At 52.4% G+C, this 20,309-nt stretch overlaps 1 protein-coding gene across 11 annotated transcripts in view; it reads left to right on the forward strand.

The window, feature by feature from the left end:
- TBC1D22A (TBC1 domain family member 22A) overlaps nt 1-20,309 on the forward strand; it is a 325,287-nt gene that overhangs the window by 182,876 nt on the left and 122,102 nt on the right. For all 11 annotated transcript variants that reach the window (XM_045464835.1, XM_045464837.1, XM_045464843.1 and 8 more), the window contains one exon: nt 4,669-4,778. In XM_045464835.1, coding sequence (XP_045320791.1) covers nt 4,669-4,778 — 110 coding nt within the window. The remainder of the gene's footprint in view (nt 1-4,668; nt 4,779-20,309) is intronic.

Below are 20,309 nucleotides of genomic sequence, written 5' to 3' on the forward strand. Positions count from 1 at the left end.
TTCTGAGCAGTGTTCTCTGCATGAGTGTATGTACGACATGCAAAGGCGGGAGTTTTTGATAGAAATGGCGTTGTTGATAAAGATGGGATTATGTTACAAATTGCGTTTTCAACAATAACATGGCAGGGTAGCATTTTCAAAGAATTTATTTAAATTGTCTCTTAAAGCCTTTTTATGACTGGAGAAGGCGAGTGAGATATTCTAACGTAGACGGCTGATTTACATCTTGTGCCTTCACGTGTAGTGGTGGTCCACGTGAGGCTGCTGACCTGCCCTGGGCTGGCCGGTGCCTTGTCTGTGTCCCCAGGTGCCACTTGGGTGAGCTGGGGCCATGTTGGCCTCCCTGCCGCCCAAGGCTTGGGGACCAGAGCTTGCCCCTTTCTCAGCTCGCGGCCCGTGGGGTGCAGGGCTCGGCCCTGAAAGGTGGTGTGCGGACAGCGTGGGAGGAGGACTGGGTGGTGCTCCCGCGGTGTGGCACGTGCTGGCGGTGATGTTCGTGCTCACGGGACAAAGTAGGACACAGGGTCTGGTCCAGTTTCAAATGAAACAGGGTAGCCTAAATTCCATTAATTTCAGTCATGTGTTGGGCATAAACATGGCTCTCGAGAGTCCGTGCTACCCCTCTCTGGCCTTCCGGGGCCCGTGGTACCACCTGGCTGGGAGAAGGCCGTGGAGGGCGTGGAGGGGCCAGTCCAGGGGTGCTCTGTGCGGCACCCACCTCCCGTGGCAGCCGGCAGCCTCAAGCAGCTTGCGGGCTGTGTGGCGTGGGTCAGGATTAGCTAAGCCCAAATCCACGTGGCCCAGAGGGCTCGGCACCCCAGAGCCCCTGCTCTGGCCAGGCCCCTGCGGTGTGGTTTGGGGCGCCCCTCCATGTGACAGCAAGTTCTGCTTGTTCTCTTTTTTCCTTGAATGTACCATTTCCTCCTTTGAATTGTTTCTTCTTTTGAACGGTGGGATTGCCTGGAATCCTTCTACTCCTGTGGTTTCCTCTCATTGGCAATCTCAGTGGGCAGTGCGCCTGGCCTCTCCCCTGTCACTCGGCGTGGCACACGTTTGGGGGCGACGTCCTACGTGGCACAGGCTCCATGGCTGCCGGCCCCAGGGCTCCCCGGTGGCTCCCCGTTCAGGTTCCCTCCCCGCCTGGTGCCCCTCTTTGCCCCAGGGATGTGGAGACAGCATGCCCAGGGGGAGGCATGTACCTTTGGGTTAAAACTTGTCACAACCGTTGGCCATTTTGGGGGTCTTGACTCAGAACCTGTGTCCGCCCCGCAGTGGTGAGGCTCCCGGGCCTCACGGTGGATGGTTCGGTAAGTTAGCGTCCCACCGACAGGACCTGTGCTAAACGTACTGATTTTGCTCTTGGTATGGTCCGGGCTGTGACCCCAGAAACCGCTGGTGCCCAGTCTCCTACGGGGACCCCCAGGGGCCAGCAGTGCCAGCCTCGGGAGTTTCTGTAGTCGGCTCTGACCCCGTGACTGCGGCGTAGGGCTTCTGGAGTGTTCTGTGCCGCCCTCTGTGCCTTCCCCCATGTGGGCGGGTGTCTTCCCTGGGAGGGTGGACATTTAACTCACTGTGATAATGAGGGTCATTCCCATTCCCTGAGCTTTTGGAAGGCAGATTGGCACAGGGTTTCTCTGGGTTAAATGCCATTACCTCATCACCTTGAGGAGTAACAAACAGCCCATTGTGGGAAGTGACACGTGATGGAGGCTGCCCAGCCGACCTGGTGTTGGATAAAGCAGTAAGCCAGCTGAGCAGACAGAGAAGGGTCTCCGAGGCTCGTGCGCGTCAGCCTGCCACCTGTGCCCTGTGCCTCTGTGCTGGGGGCGCCGCTGGGAGCTAGGGGAGGGCTGGAGGCCAGGCAGGCTTTGTTTCCCTGCTGTGACAGCTGAGGGGACATCTCGGTGCTTTGAAGGCCCTCCAAAGAGAGACTGTTGATGGCACACGTCTCAGGAGGAGTCCCCTGATGATCGTCACAGAGCCCGCTCCTGGGACTGGAAGGGAACATCAATCCGCTCTAGTTTGGTGGGATGTTGGATTGATTCCACCCAAGCCAGAGGAGGCCACTTACACTCGTGCCTGCGAGCTTGATCTTCCAGCAGGACGGCGTCATGTTGGGCAGACCTCGTGTGCTTGGCCAGTGAGCCCCGGGAGACCCAGTTTCCTTCTCTGTAAACAGGCGGAGTGGATGCCTCCAGACGTCCCGAGCCAACATTTCCGCGGTGGGGCTCCGTCGGAGGGTGTGCTCAAGCCAGACGTTGTCCTGAGGGGACAGCCGAGTGTGAGGCCAGGCGCCTTGCTGGGCTGCACCGGGGTGAGGCAGAGGGGTGCCCGGGTGTGGGAGGGAGAGTGTCAGCCCCGCGGGGCAGCTGGGGACAGTGCACGTGTCACGGGCATGCGCAGGCTGGGAGGAGGGAGCTCAGAGCCGGCCCGGCCAGCCTGGGGACTCTCTTCAGCACATCCTGTGTTGGGAGGGGCTCTGGACTTGGTGGGGGGGCATTGACTCTTACTCACCTCTGCACTCCAGGCCCTGGAGTGTAGGGACAGTGCCACCACACAGAGATCACTGCTGTGTGTTGTCGCATGACCCCAGTGTGGGGACAGCCCGGTGTCCCACAAGGGACAGGTGTAGGCAGTGTGGCTCATGCGTACATCGCAATGTTATCCTACCCTAGAGAGGACTGAACAGAAGGCTGGCACAGGCTGCGGCCTGGATCCGCCCTGGGAACTCGGTGCTGAGTGATGGACGCCAGCCACACGGCCCCTGTGCTGTGTGGTCCCATTACCTGAAATGTCCGAGCAGGAGGACCCACGGAGGCAAGGCACCAATTGCTGGTTGCCAGGCGCTGGGGGAGTGCCTGCATATAGGCTTGCTTGGGGGTGGTTGAGAATGTTCTGGAATTACGTGGTGGTGACGGTTATCTGACTCTGGGAGTACGCTAAAACCCACTGAATCGTGTGCTTTAAAAAGGTGGATTTTATGGTACGTGAACCGTGTTTCCATAAAATAAACCCCAAACCAACCAGAACACAGAAGGGCTTGTTGAATGAGCGAGGGAGTTGAATGGGTGAGGGGGACGGAGTGACCGTCTGGTCACAGTCCCTACACACGTGCTCCTGGGCGCCCTGGGGACTGCGAGCACAGTTGGCCAGGACGCGTCTTCATGAGTGTGAACCCTGTGGGGCCTGCCTGTGGAGACCCGCATGGCCCGCGTGGAGGGCCTGGCCGGGCTTTGGCACCCGGACGCCCCCCGGCCTGTTTTTGCCATCGTGCGTGTCGCTGCGAGCAGGGAACGAGTGGAGGGTGGCTCCAGTGGCTCTGGCGCGAGGCGAGGCGGTGTCAGGGAGCCTCCGAGGAGCCGCTGCTCGAGGCCTCGTGCAGCGCGAGCCCCAGCGCCCTCTGGGAGCGAGCGTGGCGTCGTGGTGCCGTGGGGGGTCGCGGACGCGGGCTCTGGGACACGCCCGCTGTTTGCGCCCCGTTTCCAAGGGTGCAGTGCTGGTGATAACAGACGGGTGACGGAGGTTAACGAGCTCGTCCGCGTGAACAGCGGAGAGGAGCGCCTGGCGGCCAACAGCTGCTCAACAGGTGTTAGCAATTATTACTCTTATAATTATTGTCATTTCTGCCCACTTAGAACTTTCTAAATATATTCTCGGTGGAATTGCTTCTTTTCTTAAAGATTTGCCTTGCAAAGATGCCGTGCATGTTGGCAAAATAAAACAAAAGTAAATAAAAAAATAGAATACTCAATTTTTGAAACATTTAGGAGTTTCATGCTGGAGGATAGCAGTTTTTATAAGGATCTGAAATTAGTCCTTTCAAACTTCTGATAAACCATTTCAATCAGGCATCTGTTTTGCATTTTAAAAGTTTTTTTTTTTTAATGTTTATTTTTGAGAGAGAGAGAGAGAGAGAGAGACACCAAGTGCTCGAGCGTGTGAGTGGCGGAGGGCCAGAGGGGGTAGACAGAGGATCCTAAGTGGTCTCTGTGCTGACAGCGAGCCTGACGCGGGCTCAAACTCACAAACCGTGAGATCGTGACCTGAGCCGAAGTTGGACGCTTAACTGACTGAGGCTCCCAGACGCCCCACGTTTAAATTTTCTCTCTGGGTTTTTTACCCTCGAAGAGAGAGGTTGCTCAGAGCCCCGTCCCCTGTTCTGCACACACGTCCTCCGCTGCTTCCTGGGTGTTCGCCCGCAGCACAGGGGCCTCCGCCCAGCGTGGCTTTGGAAACTCTAACCTTGGAGACCAGGGTTTAGAGAATTTATTGTCTAATGAGTATGTGACTGTGTGAGAAGCAGGATTTTAAACATCTTATGAGAAAACTTTCAGATCTGTGTCAGGAGTAAGTAATCTATTTTAGGCCCTCTCTGATTAGGATGCAAAATGCCTGAGAAGCAATAATTTACAATATATTAATTATGTTAATTAATTGGAGAAGACTCAGAATATTAATTACCTACAACTAACTAGGTGTTAAAATTGAGAACCAGTAGGTGATGAGGGGGAACACTTGGAGGCGTGTAGCCGGAGTGGGACAAATGGGCCCCGGCCCGACCTTGGGTCTCAGACCGGCCCCGCCCCTGCCCCTGCCCCTGCCCCGCCCTGTGGTGTGTGTCCCATGGGTTAACCGCTCGCTGTCTTTTCCATGCTTCCCGGCCCACAGAGGAGGAGGACGTGGATGCCGCCGACGTCTCCCGCGTGCCCACCGACGTGCTGCGTAACGTGGAGGCCGACACGTACTGGTGCATGAGCAGGCTGCTGGACGGTATTCAGGTGAGCCCCTGCCGGCCCGGACCCCAGGCAGACGCCGCTCCGGTCTGAAACCAGGGCCACCGGGAGCCCTGGGCCTGCCACCTGCCTCCGTGCCCGGCTTGGCCGCTGCTCCCCTCGGAGGCCTCCCTTTCTACACCCGGGCGTGTGTCTCCTCTGCGGGGTGACGGCTCGTGAGAGACCCTGTGCGTGGGCGCCTGCATCTGGAGATGGTGCCAGCAGCAGGGCGCGGCAGGGCTCCTAGAGGGTGGGGCTGTCTCCTCGCCTGCAGAGTCTGGTCCCCGCACACTCCCCTCTTTCCTGCTCTGCTGCCCGTGACGCCCAGTGGCACCGGCACCAAATGTAGGCTGTCTTCAATGAGCCGTTTCGTCGTCCACACGCGGAGAACTGGATTCAGGGCCACCCGCCCTTCACAGGGCACACGGTTTAGGCCTCAGCCTCTCCCCTGTTGCCTTGGGCCTAGGAGCAGCTGGCCTGGTCCCACAGGAGGCGCAAGCTGCCAGAAGCCTGCCCCCCGTGGTCGGGTCTCTGTGGACTTGGTGTCTGTCAGACCGATCGATGGCTGGGATTTCCCCAGAAAGGCTGTGGGTCTCCCCGTGCTGGGGGTGGTTTTGGGAAAGTGGTTTGGGGGAAGAACCCCACGCAGAGCAGGAATGAGGACTGGGGCCTCTCGGCGTCGCAGGAAGTGGCCGAGGACACGGACCACGGCCCGTCTTAGGCGCGTTGTGTGCCTGCACACCTTTCCTAGATGAGTGCTTTGTGCTGGGTGCCGCACGCTGCCCTGGGGAGGGACGGGAGTGTCAGGCTAAGGCCTCCCCGGAGCTCAGTGTGGGACACAGGGTAGACCCAAAGGGGTGTCGTGAGGATATTGAGACGCGTGCTCCTGGGGACCCAATTCGGGAGTGCAGTGAGACCTGGAGGGTGACGGGGGCGGTGGGGGAAAGGCCGGAGCAGGGTTTGGCTACTGGAGGTTTTCCGAGGGACCCCACAGGCTAGGTTCATCCCAAAGACGGCTGCCCCAGGGACGGAGGCTGTGCGGGCGTCTGTGCGCTGCGCCAGGACCCCTTCTGTCACAGCTGAGTAGGGGCACTTCCGCCTGAAGAGAGAAACTCGTGGGGTGCGCTTGTCGGGCTGGGCTTTCCTGACCGTTGTCGCGGCGCCGTGCCCGGCGCCCGTACCTGCGGAGGCCTCAGCTCGGCTGCTGGCTTAGAGGTGGTCCGAGTGAGGCTCCCACACGGGGGGGCCTCAAGAGTGGGGCCCGAAGCTTAATTTGAATGAAGTAGCCAGAATGATTGTGCTGGAGAGGACAGCGTGGGTTCCCGTTACCTTTGATGACCGCGCAGTGATAGAGCGGGGGAGGGTCCTGCTGCAGTTGAGGACTGGGAGCTTTGTTTGCATCTTGCGGAGAAAAACCCGCCTTCCGTGTTCTGGCCCAAGCGTCGATGTATCATTTCCCTACATTGTTTGATGTTTTCATATGTTTTGGTCTTTCTCCCAAAACTGAAGACATTTTTGTCCCCTTTCGAAAACAGATTGAATCATAATGTGAGACTTTATCGATTTCAAATGTCACTTCTCTGACCTTGAGGGATGGAATTTCTGCCAATTTAAATGCAGGATCATCCTGTTTATGTTTGTAAATAAAGTCAGTTCACCCTGGAAGCGACACTGGCTTTTCATTTCTCACCGGAGGCTTGCTGTCCGATGAAGGGGCGTCTCGACAAGGGTGGCCTGTGCACGTGCGTTCACCACGCTCCGCAGGCCGACGGGAGCCACGCGGCCCTCCCGTGGGCAGTGTCGAGGGGCCCGGTTACCAGCCCTAGGGGGCTTGGGGAGATGGGTCATTCCCTGAGTCGGGCCAGCTCGACCGGGGGACTGTTTCGTGTGTGTTGGTGCCCCTGCCCTCTCGTTCGTACGAGTGCGAGGGGCTGAGCTGACAGGAGCGGGAGGAAGGACGGACCGAGACATCAGCGCCCTGAGGGGCTGGGAGCTTCTGTCGCTACCCCACCCGCGGCATCACTGGCTTCCGCTGCCCCGCTCCCTCTCTTGCTCCTGGACCTGCCCTGGCCTCGCCACTCTCTGGAGACGCGGGAGCCGTCTTCCTCCAGCACCTTCTCGTCCCTTCACTGCTCGGTTGCCGGGCGTTGAGAACGCCGTGGGGCTTTGTTAAGCGCAGGCTCTCAGCTTGGTTCCCTGCACTTTAGGAAGTTGTGCGAAATCCACATGCCAGAGGGGCTGCAGGGACGCAGAGTCGCTGGGCCAAGTCGGTGCGGTGGCTCCCTCACCAGTGATTGGGCTTCCCGTGGTCAGTGGCAGTCACAGCGGGACAGGGGTGAGGCGGTGACAGCCCGGCGTGCCCTCGGTGGTCCTCGGCCTCACGGCAGAAACGATGTCACAGCCCTGAGAGAGCCCACGCAGAGAGATCCCTTGCCGGGGATCAAGGAGCACGTGTTGGGACCCACATTTGAGCCCTGAAGCCTGCGGTTTTCTACTCTGCTGTATGACCGTGTCCAGCTAGAATCAGGGGAAATGACTGCCGTCGTGCCGGATAAGTTCTGGGGGGCAAACGCCACATCTGCTCATTTTTCTGGAGACGTAGCTGTGGTTTGGCTCCCCTTGGGGCCTCGGTCTGAGACTCTGTGTTCTGCATTTGGCCACAGCGTGGCACACACCCGCCCTGTACAGGTGCCGCACGCGGTTGCCTACCTGCTGTCCCCGTGGGATGTGTCTCCTGGTGGCCAGGGGTGCGGCCAGGGGACTGCCGATGGAGGACAGAATTCTAGGGGTTCCGGGGGTGGGGGGTGGGGGCTCTGGCCCCAGGAGGACGGCCAGACCAGGACCAAGGAGATGCCGCTCGCTCCCAGCACGTGCCTGGAGGCGCTGGGTGATGTTGAGCAAAAATCGGCTGAAATGCATTGAGTCGCTGGACTCCTCGGTGAGGGGAGTCCTCCAGAAACGAGGAGTAATGACCCCACCGGTGGACGCTGGTAAACTTGAAGCGAGTTATCAGACGCGGTAACGCATGAAAGTTTAGGTGTTATTGTCCTGGCCCGGTGTGCAAGTAAGACAGAACTTCTCCTGCGTGGGGAGTCTGGGTGCTGCCCAGAAACTGAAGTGACACAGTTCTACTGTCGAAGCTCTCCAGCTTCGTGTCTCAGTCTTTTTTTTTAAATTTTTTTTACGTTTATTCATTTCTGAGAGAGAGAGAGACAGAGCATGAATGGGGGAGGGGCAGAGAGAGAGGGAGACACAGAATCCGAAGCAGGCTCCAGGCTCCGAGCCGTCAGCACAGCACAGAGCCCGACGCGGGGCTCGAACCCACGGACCGCGAGATCCTGACCTGAGCTGAAGTCGGATGCTCAACCGACTGAGCCACCCAGGCGCCCCTCGCGTCTCAGTCTTAAAGAGTCCTGAATTGCACAAAGAGCTTTTACCCCCGTGGGTTAATTCTCACAATCCTTACTGTGTTAGAAACTCAAATGGCGATAATTTGAACATATTTATTAGTTTATCCAAAAATAACAACGATGAACGCGTTACATGCTGTTATAAGTAACGTATCTCTACGATGAACTAATGTTTTCACAGTATAGCTATTTAGAGGACAGGCACGGTGCTTCTTTGTGGTAAGACTCTCTGTAACGTGACTGAAGACCGTGGCATTCTCACGTGTGCTTCTGTGCTCAGTCTGTTGTGATGTGTTGTTTTTGATGGGACTGTGTGAAAACAGCCCAGCCGCACACAGGGAGGTCGTCGGAGGAGGGAGAATTTTCATAGTCCTTTCCGACGACCGTGGATGTTTTCTCTTTAACACTGTGACGTGGCTTGTCAGGTGGCAGCTTCCTAAGGTTACTGCCGTGTGACATCGGAAGCCACATCAGTGAACGTTTTGTACCAAGTTACGTTAAAATCCATTGGCCTGTCCTGCACTCTGAGCGGATGTTTTGCCCGCTTGCGGTTCTGTGACATCAGACGTTGGCCATTTGGAGAAGGTCGGATGTCTGGGGTGTGCAGATCTGGACGCCGACACGCTCCCCCACGTGGCGTCAAAAACTGCCGCTTGTTGTATTTACTGACGTCTTATGAGAAGAACCTGTTGAACACAGAGCGGCAGATAAAAGTTCTTCAAGATTCCGATTTGGGCTTAAAAGCTCAAATATTATTATCGGCCACACATACTGTAGATTGTTTTCGTTGAAGCGACAGTCTTTGTTCATTCTTGAGAAAATGTCTGCCAAAAACCCAAGTCTGAATAACCAGTTTGCCTGTTAGTCATTTTTCGCTAGTTAAAAAAAAAATGACGTTTCTTGAAAAATGTATCTAATTCAGCTCACAGTCCACATAATTGCACCAGGTGCTTTTTGGGGAAGGAGTCACCATTCTTTTGGTTTTCTGGTTCTTCCCGCTTTGCCACATGGATTTTGGAGAAGATGTTTACTCAAGGGTTGAGATTTGATGCGATTGATCATAAAATTAAGAACTTTTCCTACTTCATCAAGGACATCCTTAAATGAAATTGCCTTCTATTTATCTTTTTCACCGAGAGCGTGTGGCAGCATTGCTGTTATTAGGAATGCGGCTTTGATCCCAGAGACCACTTGGAAGGGTCTCCGGGACCACAACGCCTGGCTGGCCGCCCTGGAGAAACGCTGCCCGAGGGGCTGCCCCGCCCCATGATTTTCCCGAAGAAAAGCCCCCTGAAGACCAGCTCACAATAGAGAAAGCACGAGACCGAGAAGGCGTGTGCCACACACACACAGCTGGCGCTGTGATTCGGAGGAGGGATGTACCCCAGGGACCTGACGTCGACAACAGCGATGGGAACAGAACCAAAACACATGGAGCTTTCAAACAATGGACATGAGGAATAAGGCTCCGAAGAAACAGATTTTAAAAAAGAGCCCAACAGAACTTCTAGCAACCGAACTTGCCATGGTTAATATTCAAAATTCCGTAGATACAGCAGAAGAGAGGATTAGTTAATAGAATGACAAGGTTCTGGGGTGGGGGGGGGGCGCAGTACTGAGAGAGGGCACGGATTTGGAGGAGAGGTTTGGGCACGAGAGAAGAAACAATAGTTCAGGAATGGGAAAACATGCTGCGGGAGCCTCCTCGGGTGGCTGGTGGTAGCCGGGAATGTTCCAGCACCCACGGGTGCTGGAGGAATTAAGATACCGCACCCGGAGAAACGAGTGAAGCCACTAAACACGGGAGGTCAGAGAAGACGTTACAGGATCAGCCGGCGATGGACAGGTGATTCGCTTGGGCGGACGGTTCAATGGGAAACAGTCTGCATCCGGAACAGCAGAGGCCACAATGAGGTGGGACGTGTTTGGTGTTCTGGAGGAGAGTAGCTGTGAGGCCAGCTTGGATTTACGAGCGGGGTCCAGCTCTGTGCCACTTATGAGACCCTCACCTGAAACCTAGGATTACACGACGGCAGGAAGGAAGGGATTGGGAGAAACACAACAGGTCAGCACTAACCAGGATAATAGCCAGGCAGTGGTGTACCTCTTATGCAGCTATTAGATGAAATAGATTTTAAGGTGGAAAGCATTATTTGGGATAAAGAGCATCACTGCTGAGGGATAAGTGGATACATTTACCGGGAAGACGCAGTCCTGAACGTCCGCTTTGATGACATTTTGCGTGTGTGTGTATATAACTGTATCTTGTGAGTATGTGCGTGGAGGGCCCGCGGGGAAGAGGAGAGGCGGAAAGGTGTAAGGAGCGCAGAAGACGCTGCCCGTGTCAGACGCTGTCTCAGTTGTTTGCATTTAACTGTTCGTTACCTCAGTTTCCCTGCAGCGTGTCTGTGAATGTCTCCCACGGTGGGACTGGTAAGTTGCAGAGTTGGGCTTCAGACCCTCGCAGCCTGGCTCCAGGTTTCCTGCCCCTCAGTGACTGGCAGGTCAAGCAGACGAGAATTGGAAAGATGACGGCATATTTGCGCCACGGACTTAATAGGTTGAGCTACTGGCCACATGTGGAACATCATACCTCCACGCACAGCGAGCTCGCGTTCTTACAGCAGGCGTGGCACGTGATAAAAACGGCCAGCTGGCTGTTACCACGGAGCACCAGGCGGGGAGATAGGCGCTCCCACTGGGAGTGGACTCATCGGACTCCCTGGGGAACAGGAGAGCGGGCCCGAGTCCACGGCTGGACAGCTGGGTCGGCTTTGGCAGCTCTGAGAAAGGCCCATACTCTGGTCGTCCCAGGTCATTTCCTGCTCACCCGTTTCTGACGGATGGCGTCTTCCACTAGGTTTTGTTGAGAGCACGTTTTGTTTGTTTGTTTTAAATACTTATTTATTTTTGATAGTGTGAACAGGGGAGGGGCAGAGAGAGAGGGAGACACAGAGTGTGAAGCAGGCTCCGGGCTCCGAGCTGTCGGCACAGAGCCCGACGCGGGGCTCGAACCACAAACCGTGAGATCGTGACCTGAGCCGAAGTCGGACGCTCAACCGACTGAGCCCCCAGGCGCCTCGAGAGGACGTTGTTTTTATTGCGGGGCATTGGGGCTGGGAGAAGAGAAACACCCTCAGGGACGGTGTGTTGGGCCAGGTGGCGGCGGGACGGGCAGGGAGGGCTGGGCCAGGGGAGAGCGCCGGGCAGGCTCTGCGGGCCTCGTCCGCTGTGGTGCCGCCGTGAGCACCGTCAGTGGGGTGGGGGCGGTGGGGTTCCACGCTGCCTCCTTGGGGTCGCTGGGGAGTATCTGGGTGTTTCGGGGGTTGCCGTGACGGGGGGGGTGCCACTGGCAGTTGGAGGGCAGGTATCAGGGTAGTAACCGTCAGGCAGGGCACGAACAGTCCTGCCCGGGGAGGAACCTTCACAGTACCCCATTAAGAGATGCGACGTGGAAAGAAGGCTGGGTTTACAGTCGGCACATCTGGGCAGATGTCTTCGGCTCGTGTGACCCCGCTAGTTCCTCTGACTGATGGTTTTGTCTCGAGAAGCGGACGCAGTTATGAGGAAGTCCTCTGTCTGGTGGTGAAGCGGGTGGCTTGGATCCGCCCGGTGGAGCGTGCCGTGGGACGTTTCCGCAGCGCGGGAGGGTGGCCCGGGCAGGCTGGGCGCAGACGGGGGTGACACCGCGTGCCTCTTCTGTATCTTCTCGGCTTCAGTGGTGACTGTCCTCAGCGCTGGGACTGTTTTTGCGGGGTCCTTCCTCAGTCGTGCAGTAGCTGTGATTGTAAACGCCTTTTCAAGATCAGATGTTTTAGTTAGGGAAACGCTCTATTTCATTTTCCTCCTCAGTTTCTCTTCTTTCACAGCCGGGCTTTTTTCTGCCCCTTTCTGCGTTTTTGCTCTTGGTGGGCCTTGTTCTCCGGGCGCGTGAGGTGGCCGTCCGGAGAGATCTGCTTTTTGAAAATAGTCTGGTGGGCCATTATTCCTTACAGCGGCTCCACTGAGTGTGTTTCCAGCGGTCTTTGAGATCGGTGGCCAGGCGTGGGGGAGGCGTTTTTGGTGTGGCTCATAGGAGTCCATCTGAGCCCCTCTGGGCCGATGGGCAACCTCTGTACGGGGGACTGCCTTCCGGCACGATGCGGTGTCCGTGCCCAGGGGCCGGTTCCGGACGTGGCTGTCTGCTGGCGGAAGCTGCTGGGGGGGGGCAACGCGGCCAGAGGGGCCTTCCCGGCTTTTGGGGGGATTCTTCTTGTGCTTTTACCCGTGTGTCTTTTTTGTTTTTTTTTTTAAGTTTTAAAAAAAATGTTTTATTTACTTTTGAGAGAGAGAGCGTGTGCGCAAGCAGGGCAGGGGCAGAGAGAGACGGGAGCAGAGGATCCAAAGCGGGCTCTGTGTGGACAGCAGTGAGTCTGATGCAGAGCTTGAACCTGCAAACTGTGAGATCATGACCTGAGCCGAAGTCAGATGCTTAATGGACTGAGCCACCCAGGCGCGTCCCCCCCGCCGTGTTTCCATCTCACTAACAGCACCAGTACTGGGCTGTCTGGAGCTATTACTTGTTGAATTACGGCTTCCCTGTTTGCCTCCCCTGGAGTCACACTATTACTCTTGGATTCATTACTTAACAGGACAGCTTTTTTGAGTAGAAAGGAACCGTTGCCTTTTATAATTAGTCATTTACATTTCGTATCCTTGGGGAAGAATCATTCAATTCTGAGAACTGGTTGGTGGCACGGGGGAGTGATGGGGATGCTGGGGAGAGGGACCGTATTATCCTGGAACTTGTCGGAGAGAAGGCGGGGGAAGCGTGTCAGGGAAAGTGACGGCCCCAGGGGCTGCGGCGCATTCTGTCCCTCAAATGCAGCCATTGTGCGCCAGCTGTTGGCGGGAACACCAGCGAGGAGAAAAGGGACAGACATATCACGGGAAAACAGAGCGGGTACGGGGAGCCCTTGGAGAGCTTCATGCTCCAAGAAGGAGAGGGGCCCACAACCGGCTTGGAAGGTGGCCCAGGATCCTTAGAAATGAGCTTCGACAGCCAGAGCCCGGGGTGGCCAGAGGTCTGGGGACATTGTTCTTTCCCAGCTAAGCCCAATGGAAACCCCAGAAGCGAGGGGCTGGTCTGGTGCCTGGAAAGGTGGCCGAGGGGAAGGCGGTCCACTTGGCCCTGATTTGGTTCCATCTTCTCCCGGAAGGAGCGGCGGGGCCATCATGCGGAAGGACGGAGAGGCGGGCCTCGTGCCCAGCCCCGTGGAGGGAGGAATGAAGAAGGCGGCCCTGGTCCACGTAGACGTGTTCCTGTCTCCAACACTAGATGAATCATGCTCCGTGTGGGGGAGAATCTTGAGAGATGTGATTTTAGAGCCCTCGCCGATAAAATTGAGAATTCTTGGCAACATTCTGGAAAGGGTTATTAAACAGAGAAGACTGTGTTGGTTACTGGGCTGCAGCAGAAGATTCATTAAGAATGAGTCATTGAGCAGCAAACAATTTAGAAATGAAAATTAAAAAAAAAATTCAATTCACAATAGCATTGAAAAATGTAAAATCTGTGTTGTTGCCTGAATGAATAGTTCATCCCTTTTAATTACCAAGTCGTAGTTCCCCGTTCGAAGAGATCCCGGCCTGTGTGTCGGCCTCTCAGTGCAGGCCGAAGCTGTTTCCGGCCTTTGGCTGATGCGAGTACACCTTCTGTGAACATTCGTGGGCACGTCTTCCTGCTTGGCGTGCGCTCCGTTTCTCTTGGGTCAGCGCCCAGGGGTAGACGTGGCGGGTCATGCTGTGGGGGTGTACTTAGGACCCCCGGAGGAGGCCCTGCTGTCCCGCACACCCAGCAGCGGTACATGTGAGGTCGGGCTGCGCCCCTCCTCAGCAGCACCATTCTTCTCTGGCTTCTCTGCGTGCGCTGGATGGCGGTCTTCTGTGAAGTTACGTGCGTGTACGGGGCGCCTGGCTGGCTCCGTCAGGGGAGCGTGGGACTCTTGATCATGGGGTCGTGGGTTCAAGCCTCACGTTGGGTGTAGAGATTGCTTAAAAATAAAATCTTAAAAAAAATTCTTTTTAAAAAAGATATGTATGTGTGTGTATAGAGAGTGGGGCGGGGGGGGAAGTGGGAGCATATTTTCCCCAGGTTGGTGGTAGATCGCTCCTTTTTTTTGAAAACGGTTTTTCATGATCGGAAAAATGTAATTTTGGCGAAGTCGAATTTATCATTTTTTTCTTCTTTGTTAATTGTTTTCTTTGTGTCCTAACTAAAAATCCTTCCCTACTCCCAGGATGCCAGGGTATTCTCCTAGGTTTTTCTTCCAGAAGCTTTATAATTTTTGGTTTGATTTCAAGGTTTATCATCTAACTTGACTTAATTTCTCTGTATGGTGTGAGGAAGGCATCAGAGTTTATTTTTAAAATATAGGGTATCCTAGTTTCCTAGTTAACGTAGCACATTTGTTGAAAGTAGTTTTTTTGCCCCCAAAATAGATTGCTTTGGTACTTTTTCTGCAAATCACATGATTGTGTAAGTGTGTGTGTATTTTTGGACACTCTTCCTGTTCCGTTGTTCTGTTAATGGATCTTTACGCCAGTACATGCTGTCTTAATTACCGTAGCTTTTCTCAAAGTCCAGTAGAGAAAGTCCTCCAACTTTGTTCTTTTTAAAATAAATTGTCACGCATATTTTTGCTCCTTTACATTTTTATATAAAGTTTACCGGTAGCCACTTCCTACCAAGAAAGCCTTAAAAAAAGCAATAGAAGCTGGGGTTTGAATGGGATTATGTTGAATCTATATGTCAATTTTCCCAGAGTTAATAGTATTAACTATATCGAGTCTCTTAACATAGACAGACATGTTAAAATTTATCCTCACAAACATTTTGTGATTTTCAGTGTATCTTGTTAAATTTGTTTCTAAATAGGTTGGGTTTTTTTTTTTTTTTTTGATGCTACTTTCAGTGGTATAGCTTTGTTTGTCAATTTTGTTTTTCAGTTTTTACTGCTAGTGTAAACAAATACAATTGGTTTTGTAACCTGACATCCTTTTCTAGCTAGTGTTGTTGCATAACAAGTTGCTCCAAATTTCTTGACTTAAAGGAACTAATTTATTTTGCCCACAAGATGCTTTTGGTCAGGATTTCAGTTAGGGCATGGCATGTAGTGCTTACCCATGTGCCACAGTGTCTGGAGTCTCAGGTGGGAAGACTTGAAAGTCGGCACAAGTTGATGCCTAGGGGCTGGAATCACCCAAAGGCTCACCCATTTACGTGTGAGTATCTGGTACCTGGGCTTGGCCGGGGGGAGGGGGGGAGGCTTGATACAGGAGTGGCATGATCACATAATAAAAGAGCATGTGGGATAGGAGACACTGTCGTGGTCACTTTTGGAAAATGTAATGTGCCACACCTTTCTGGTGATCTTGCTAAATTCACTTAGTCATTCTAGGAGCTTTTTTGGTAGATGCCTTAGGAGTTTCTCTGTTCACAACCATGTCATCTGCAAATAAAGAGAGTTTTACTTCTTTCTATATAACATACATGGCTTTTTTTTTTCCCTTTCTTGCCTTATTGCATTGTCAAGGTCCTCAAGTGATGAGAGCAAACTTTTTTACGTCCTCCCAGATACTGGTGGGGAGGGTGAAACATTCAGGCTCTCAGCATTAAGTCTGATGGTAGCTGTTGGCTTTTTGTGGATGCCCTTTTTTGGGTGGTTGCTGACAGTGCAAATTCCACAGACAAGGAGTCTATATTTTTAATAAGCACCCTGGTTTATTTGAGGAATACTGGTAAATAATGGAATAAGAGGTTGAGGACAGAATTCTTAAAATCTGATAGAAGAAGACGAGGACAACAGATTATAGTTTGCACTGCTGAGTCTTTTAAATTATGAATTGGTATTTTGTCAGGTGCTTTTTCTTCTGTTGAGATGATCATGTAATTTTTTTGTTTATTCTGTTAATGTCGTAAAGGACCCTAATTATTTTTTAATTATTAAGCCGACCTGTGTTCCTGAGACAAACCCCCCTTTGTCATATTAGCCTTTTTCTATGTCTCTGGATCTTCTTTGGTAATATATATTTAAAGATTTTCACATCCCTTTTCACAAGGAATATTGTTTTCTACTTTCTTCTAATGTCTTTTTCTTTTTTCTAATTAAATTTTATTTTTTAATTAAAAATTTTTTTTAATGTTTATTTGTTTTTGAGAGAGAGAGAGACAGAGTGTGAGCAGGGGAGGGTCAGAGAGAGAGGGAGACACAGATTCCAAAGTGGGTTCCAGGCTCCATCCGAGCTGTCGGCACAAAGCCCGACGCGGGGCTTGAGTCCACGAACCGTGAGATCATGACCCGAGCTGAAGTTGGACACTTACCAACTGAGCCACCTGGGCACCCCCTCCTTTTTTTCCCTTAATTTTTTTAAATGTTTTATTTAAAAATAAATTTTGTTTAAAAAAAATTTTTTATTTATTAAAAAAAATTTTTAATGTTTATTTATTTTTGAGAGAGAGAGAGAGCGCGAGAGAAAGAGAGCACAAATTGGGGAGGGGCAGAGAGAGAGGGAGACACAGAATCCAAAGCAGGCTCCAGGCTCCAGGCTCCTAGCTGTCAACATAGACCCCAATGCAGGCTTGAACCCACAACTGCAAGATCATGACCTGAGTCGAAGTCAGTCGCTCAACCGACTGAGTCACCCAGGAGTCCCTTAAATGTTTTATTTATTTTTGAGAGAGACAGAGAGCATGACTGGGGGGAGGTCAGAAAGAGAGGGGAGACAGAGGATCCGAAGCAGGCTTTTGTGCTTGACGGCAGTGAGCCCACGTGGGGCTCGAACTCACAAACTACACGTCATGACCTACTGAGACACCCAGGCTCCCCATCTTTTTCTGTGTTAGCATTAGGGAAATGGTGGCCTCATGAAGTGTTTCTATAATTTCTGAAAGAGTTTGTGTAAGTTTGTGTAAGCTATTATTTCTCTTTTAAATATTTTATAGAATTCAACAGTGAAGCCATCTTGGCCTGGAACTTTCTTTGTGGGCAAGTTTTAACTATAATTCAATTTCTGCTCTAGGTAGGGCTCCAGATTTTCTAGTTATTTTCTTGTCAATTTTGAAAATTTGTGTCTTTTAAGGAATGTGGTCATTTTAAAGAAATTGTCTAATTTCTTGGCATATTGTCATTCATAATACTCCTTAATTCTTGTTTTTTTTTTTTAATTTTTTAAACATGTTTTTATTTTTGAGAGAGAGAGAGAGAGACAGAGCACAAGCAGGGGAAGGGCACAGAGAGAGGGAGACACAGAATCCAAAGCAGGCTTCAGGCTCTGAACTGTCAGCACAGAGTCCGACGTGGGGCTCGAACTCACATCGGGTCATGATGTGAGATTATGACCTGAGCCGACGTCACACACACCGACATCGGATGCCCAACTGACTGAGCCACCCAGGCACCCCTATACTTCTTAATTCTTTTAACGTCTAGAGGAATTATAGTGCTATCTTTCATTCCTAGCGTTGATAATTAACTTTCCTGCTACTTGTTTTGAGATCTGCCACATGGTATGCCTTGGTTAACGTTTCATGTGTCCTTGGAAAGAACGTGTGCTCTGCTTTGTTGGGGGGAGTTTCCGTAAATGTCAGTTGGGTCAGGTTGGTTGATTGTGTTAGTCTAGTCTTCTCTGCTTTTGCTGATTTTCTGTTTACTTTTCCTATCCACTACTGAGTGAAGACTTTTGAAATTTCCAACTACAACCATTGATTTGTCTCTTCTTTAGTTTTTTCAGTTTTGCTTCACATTATTTGAATGTCATTTATTAGATACGCACATGTAGGATTAGGCTTTAGGTTTTCTTGATGAATTTATATTTATTATTTTTGTTAATTGCTTAACATTTTTTTAAATGTTTATTTATTTTTGAGGGGCGCCTGGGTGGCGCAGTCGGTTAAGCGTCCGACTTCAGCCAGGTCACGATCTCGCGGTCCGTGAGTTCGAGCCCCGCGTCGGGCTCTGGGCTGATGGCTCAGAGCCTGGAGCCTGTTTCCGATTCTGTGTCTCCCTCTCTCTCTGCCCCTCCCCCGTTCATGCTCTGTCTCTCTCTGTCCCAAAAATAAATAAACGTTGAAAAAAAAATAAATGTTTGTTTATTTTTGAGAGAGAGAGAGAGTGTTGAGTGGGTGAATGGCAGACAGAGAGAGAGAGAGAGAGAGAGAGAGAGAGAGAGACAGAATCTGAAACAGGCTCCAGGCTCTGAACTCTCAGCACAGAACGTGATGTGGGGCTCAATCTCGGGAACAGCGAGATCATGACCTAGGCTGATGTCAGACGCTTAATGAAATGAACCACCAGGCACCCTGTTTATTGTTTTTTTAAAAATGTTTTTATTTATTTTTGAGAGAGAGAGTGCACGCGTATGCACGCACGCACGGGTCGGGGTGGGGCAGACGGGGGGACAGAGGATCCCAAGCAGGCTCCACGCTGACAGCAGAGAGCCTGATGCAGGACTTGAACTCATGAACCGTGAGATCATGACCTGAGCTGAAGTCAGACACTTAACTGACGGAGCCACGCAGGTGCCCCTATTTTTGTTTACTGATATGAAATTCTCCTCGTTGTTTCTGGTTGTGCTCCCTGTGCTGGAGCCCAGTCCCTCTGATATTAATACAGCCATTCTGCCATCCTTCCTCTTAGTCTTGGTGTGTCTTCCTTACCCCTTTGCTTGTGATCTACCGGCATCTTCTTGGTTAGAGTGCATTTCTTGTTCATTACTTACAGTTGGATTTGCTTCCTCTTTTTAAGTGTGTTTAGTTCACATACGTTCATAGGATGTTTCCAGTGTAATTATTTGTGTGGCTGGTGTGTAGGCTGCCGTTCTGCTCTTTATTTTGTATTCATTTTTCTTACTTCCTCCTTTTTTCTACCTTCTTCTGGATGAATTGAGCATTTTAAAAAATTAGTAGACTTAAAGAAAAGTTAACGGACTTTATGTTTTAGAGCAGTTTCAGGTGTACAGAAATACCAAGCAGAAAGTATCGTTCCTGTGTACTCACCACCTCCTGACAGACGCGACTTCTCCTAGTATTAACGTCTTGCATTAGGACAATGTACTTGCTACAGCTGATAAGCCAATGCTGGTTTATTATTATTAGCTGAAGTCCAGAGTTTACGTCAGGGTTCTCTGTTGGTGGTGGACATTCTGTGGGTTTGGACGAATGTCTAATGGCACGTGTCCACCATTACAGTATCACATAGAGTGGTTTCTGTGCCTTAAAAATCCCCTGTGCTCCAGCCCTTCACCCTCTCTTCCTCGCAGACCCTTGACGACCGCTGCCCTTTTTAGTGGCTCCATGGTTTTGGCAGAATGCCAGCCAGGGCTGAAGACGGACATTTACCATCTTCCCCGTCTTTGGAGTGGCTGGCGGTGGGAGCAGTGGCCGCCGTGTCCGGGCTGTGGGAGGGAGCCATCTTCAGCACCGTCCTGTGACCGGTGTCACCGCGGAAGGGTGGGTCCAGGTTCTTGAGGTACAGTGATGACTCATTTAACATCCCCAGCGCCTTGGGAAGGGGCGCTTCCTCTCTCATTTGTAGATGAGAAAACCGGAGACCAGAGGAATTAAGGTCGCAGGAACCAAGGGGGGAGTTGGCCTCACATGCTGGACGACGCCCCTCCACCTGAGTGTGGTCTCCCGTGGCGCTCCGTCCTTGCCCTCGTCCTTCCCCCCCTCTTCTCGGAGTGTGTAATGAGGACACGGAGGGTGTAAGTTTCAGCAGCGCCTCTAAGCTTGCAGGGACAGCTAATGTGATAGATGACATAATCAAGATTCAGAATGAGTGCAGCTGCCTGGAATGCCACCCGAGAACCAATCAAGTGAGCGAGCGCAGAGCAATAAATGAAGAGCCCCACGTTCAAGTTCAAAAACCCAACCGGTCGTGCGGGTCGTTGAAAGCAGTTTGGATACTTCGGGGGGCCTGCGTCCAGTGAGGAGCCCTGGTCGTCCTTTGGCCTGGATCAGGGCGGTGGTCTCACACCCGACACCCCCGCGTCCGCTCTGCCCCTCGCAGCCACAGGCGTCTTCCAGAATGCGGATCTGGTAACCGCGGTCCTCCCCATGTCTGTGTCCCTACCTTCGTTCCACAGCTCT

This window comes from Leopardus geoffroyi, chromosome B4 (assembly GCF_018350155.1).
Source record: "Leopardus geoffroyi isolate Oge1 chromosome B4, O.geoffroyi_Oge1_pat1.0, whole genome shotgun sequence".
Lineage (NCBI taxonomy): Eukaryota > Metazoa > Chordata > Mammalia > Carnivora > Felidae > Leopardus > Leopardus geoffroyi.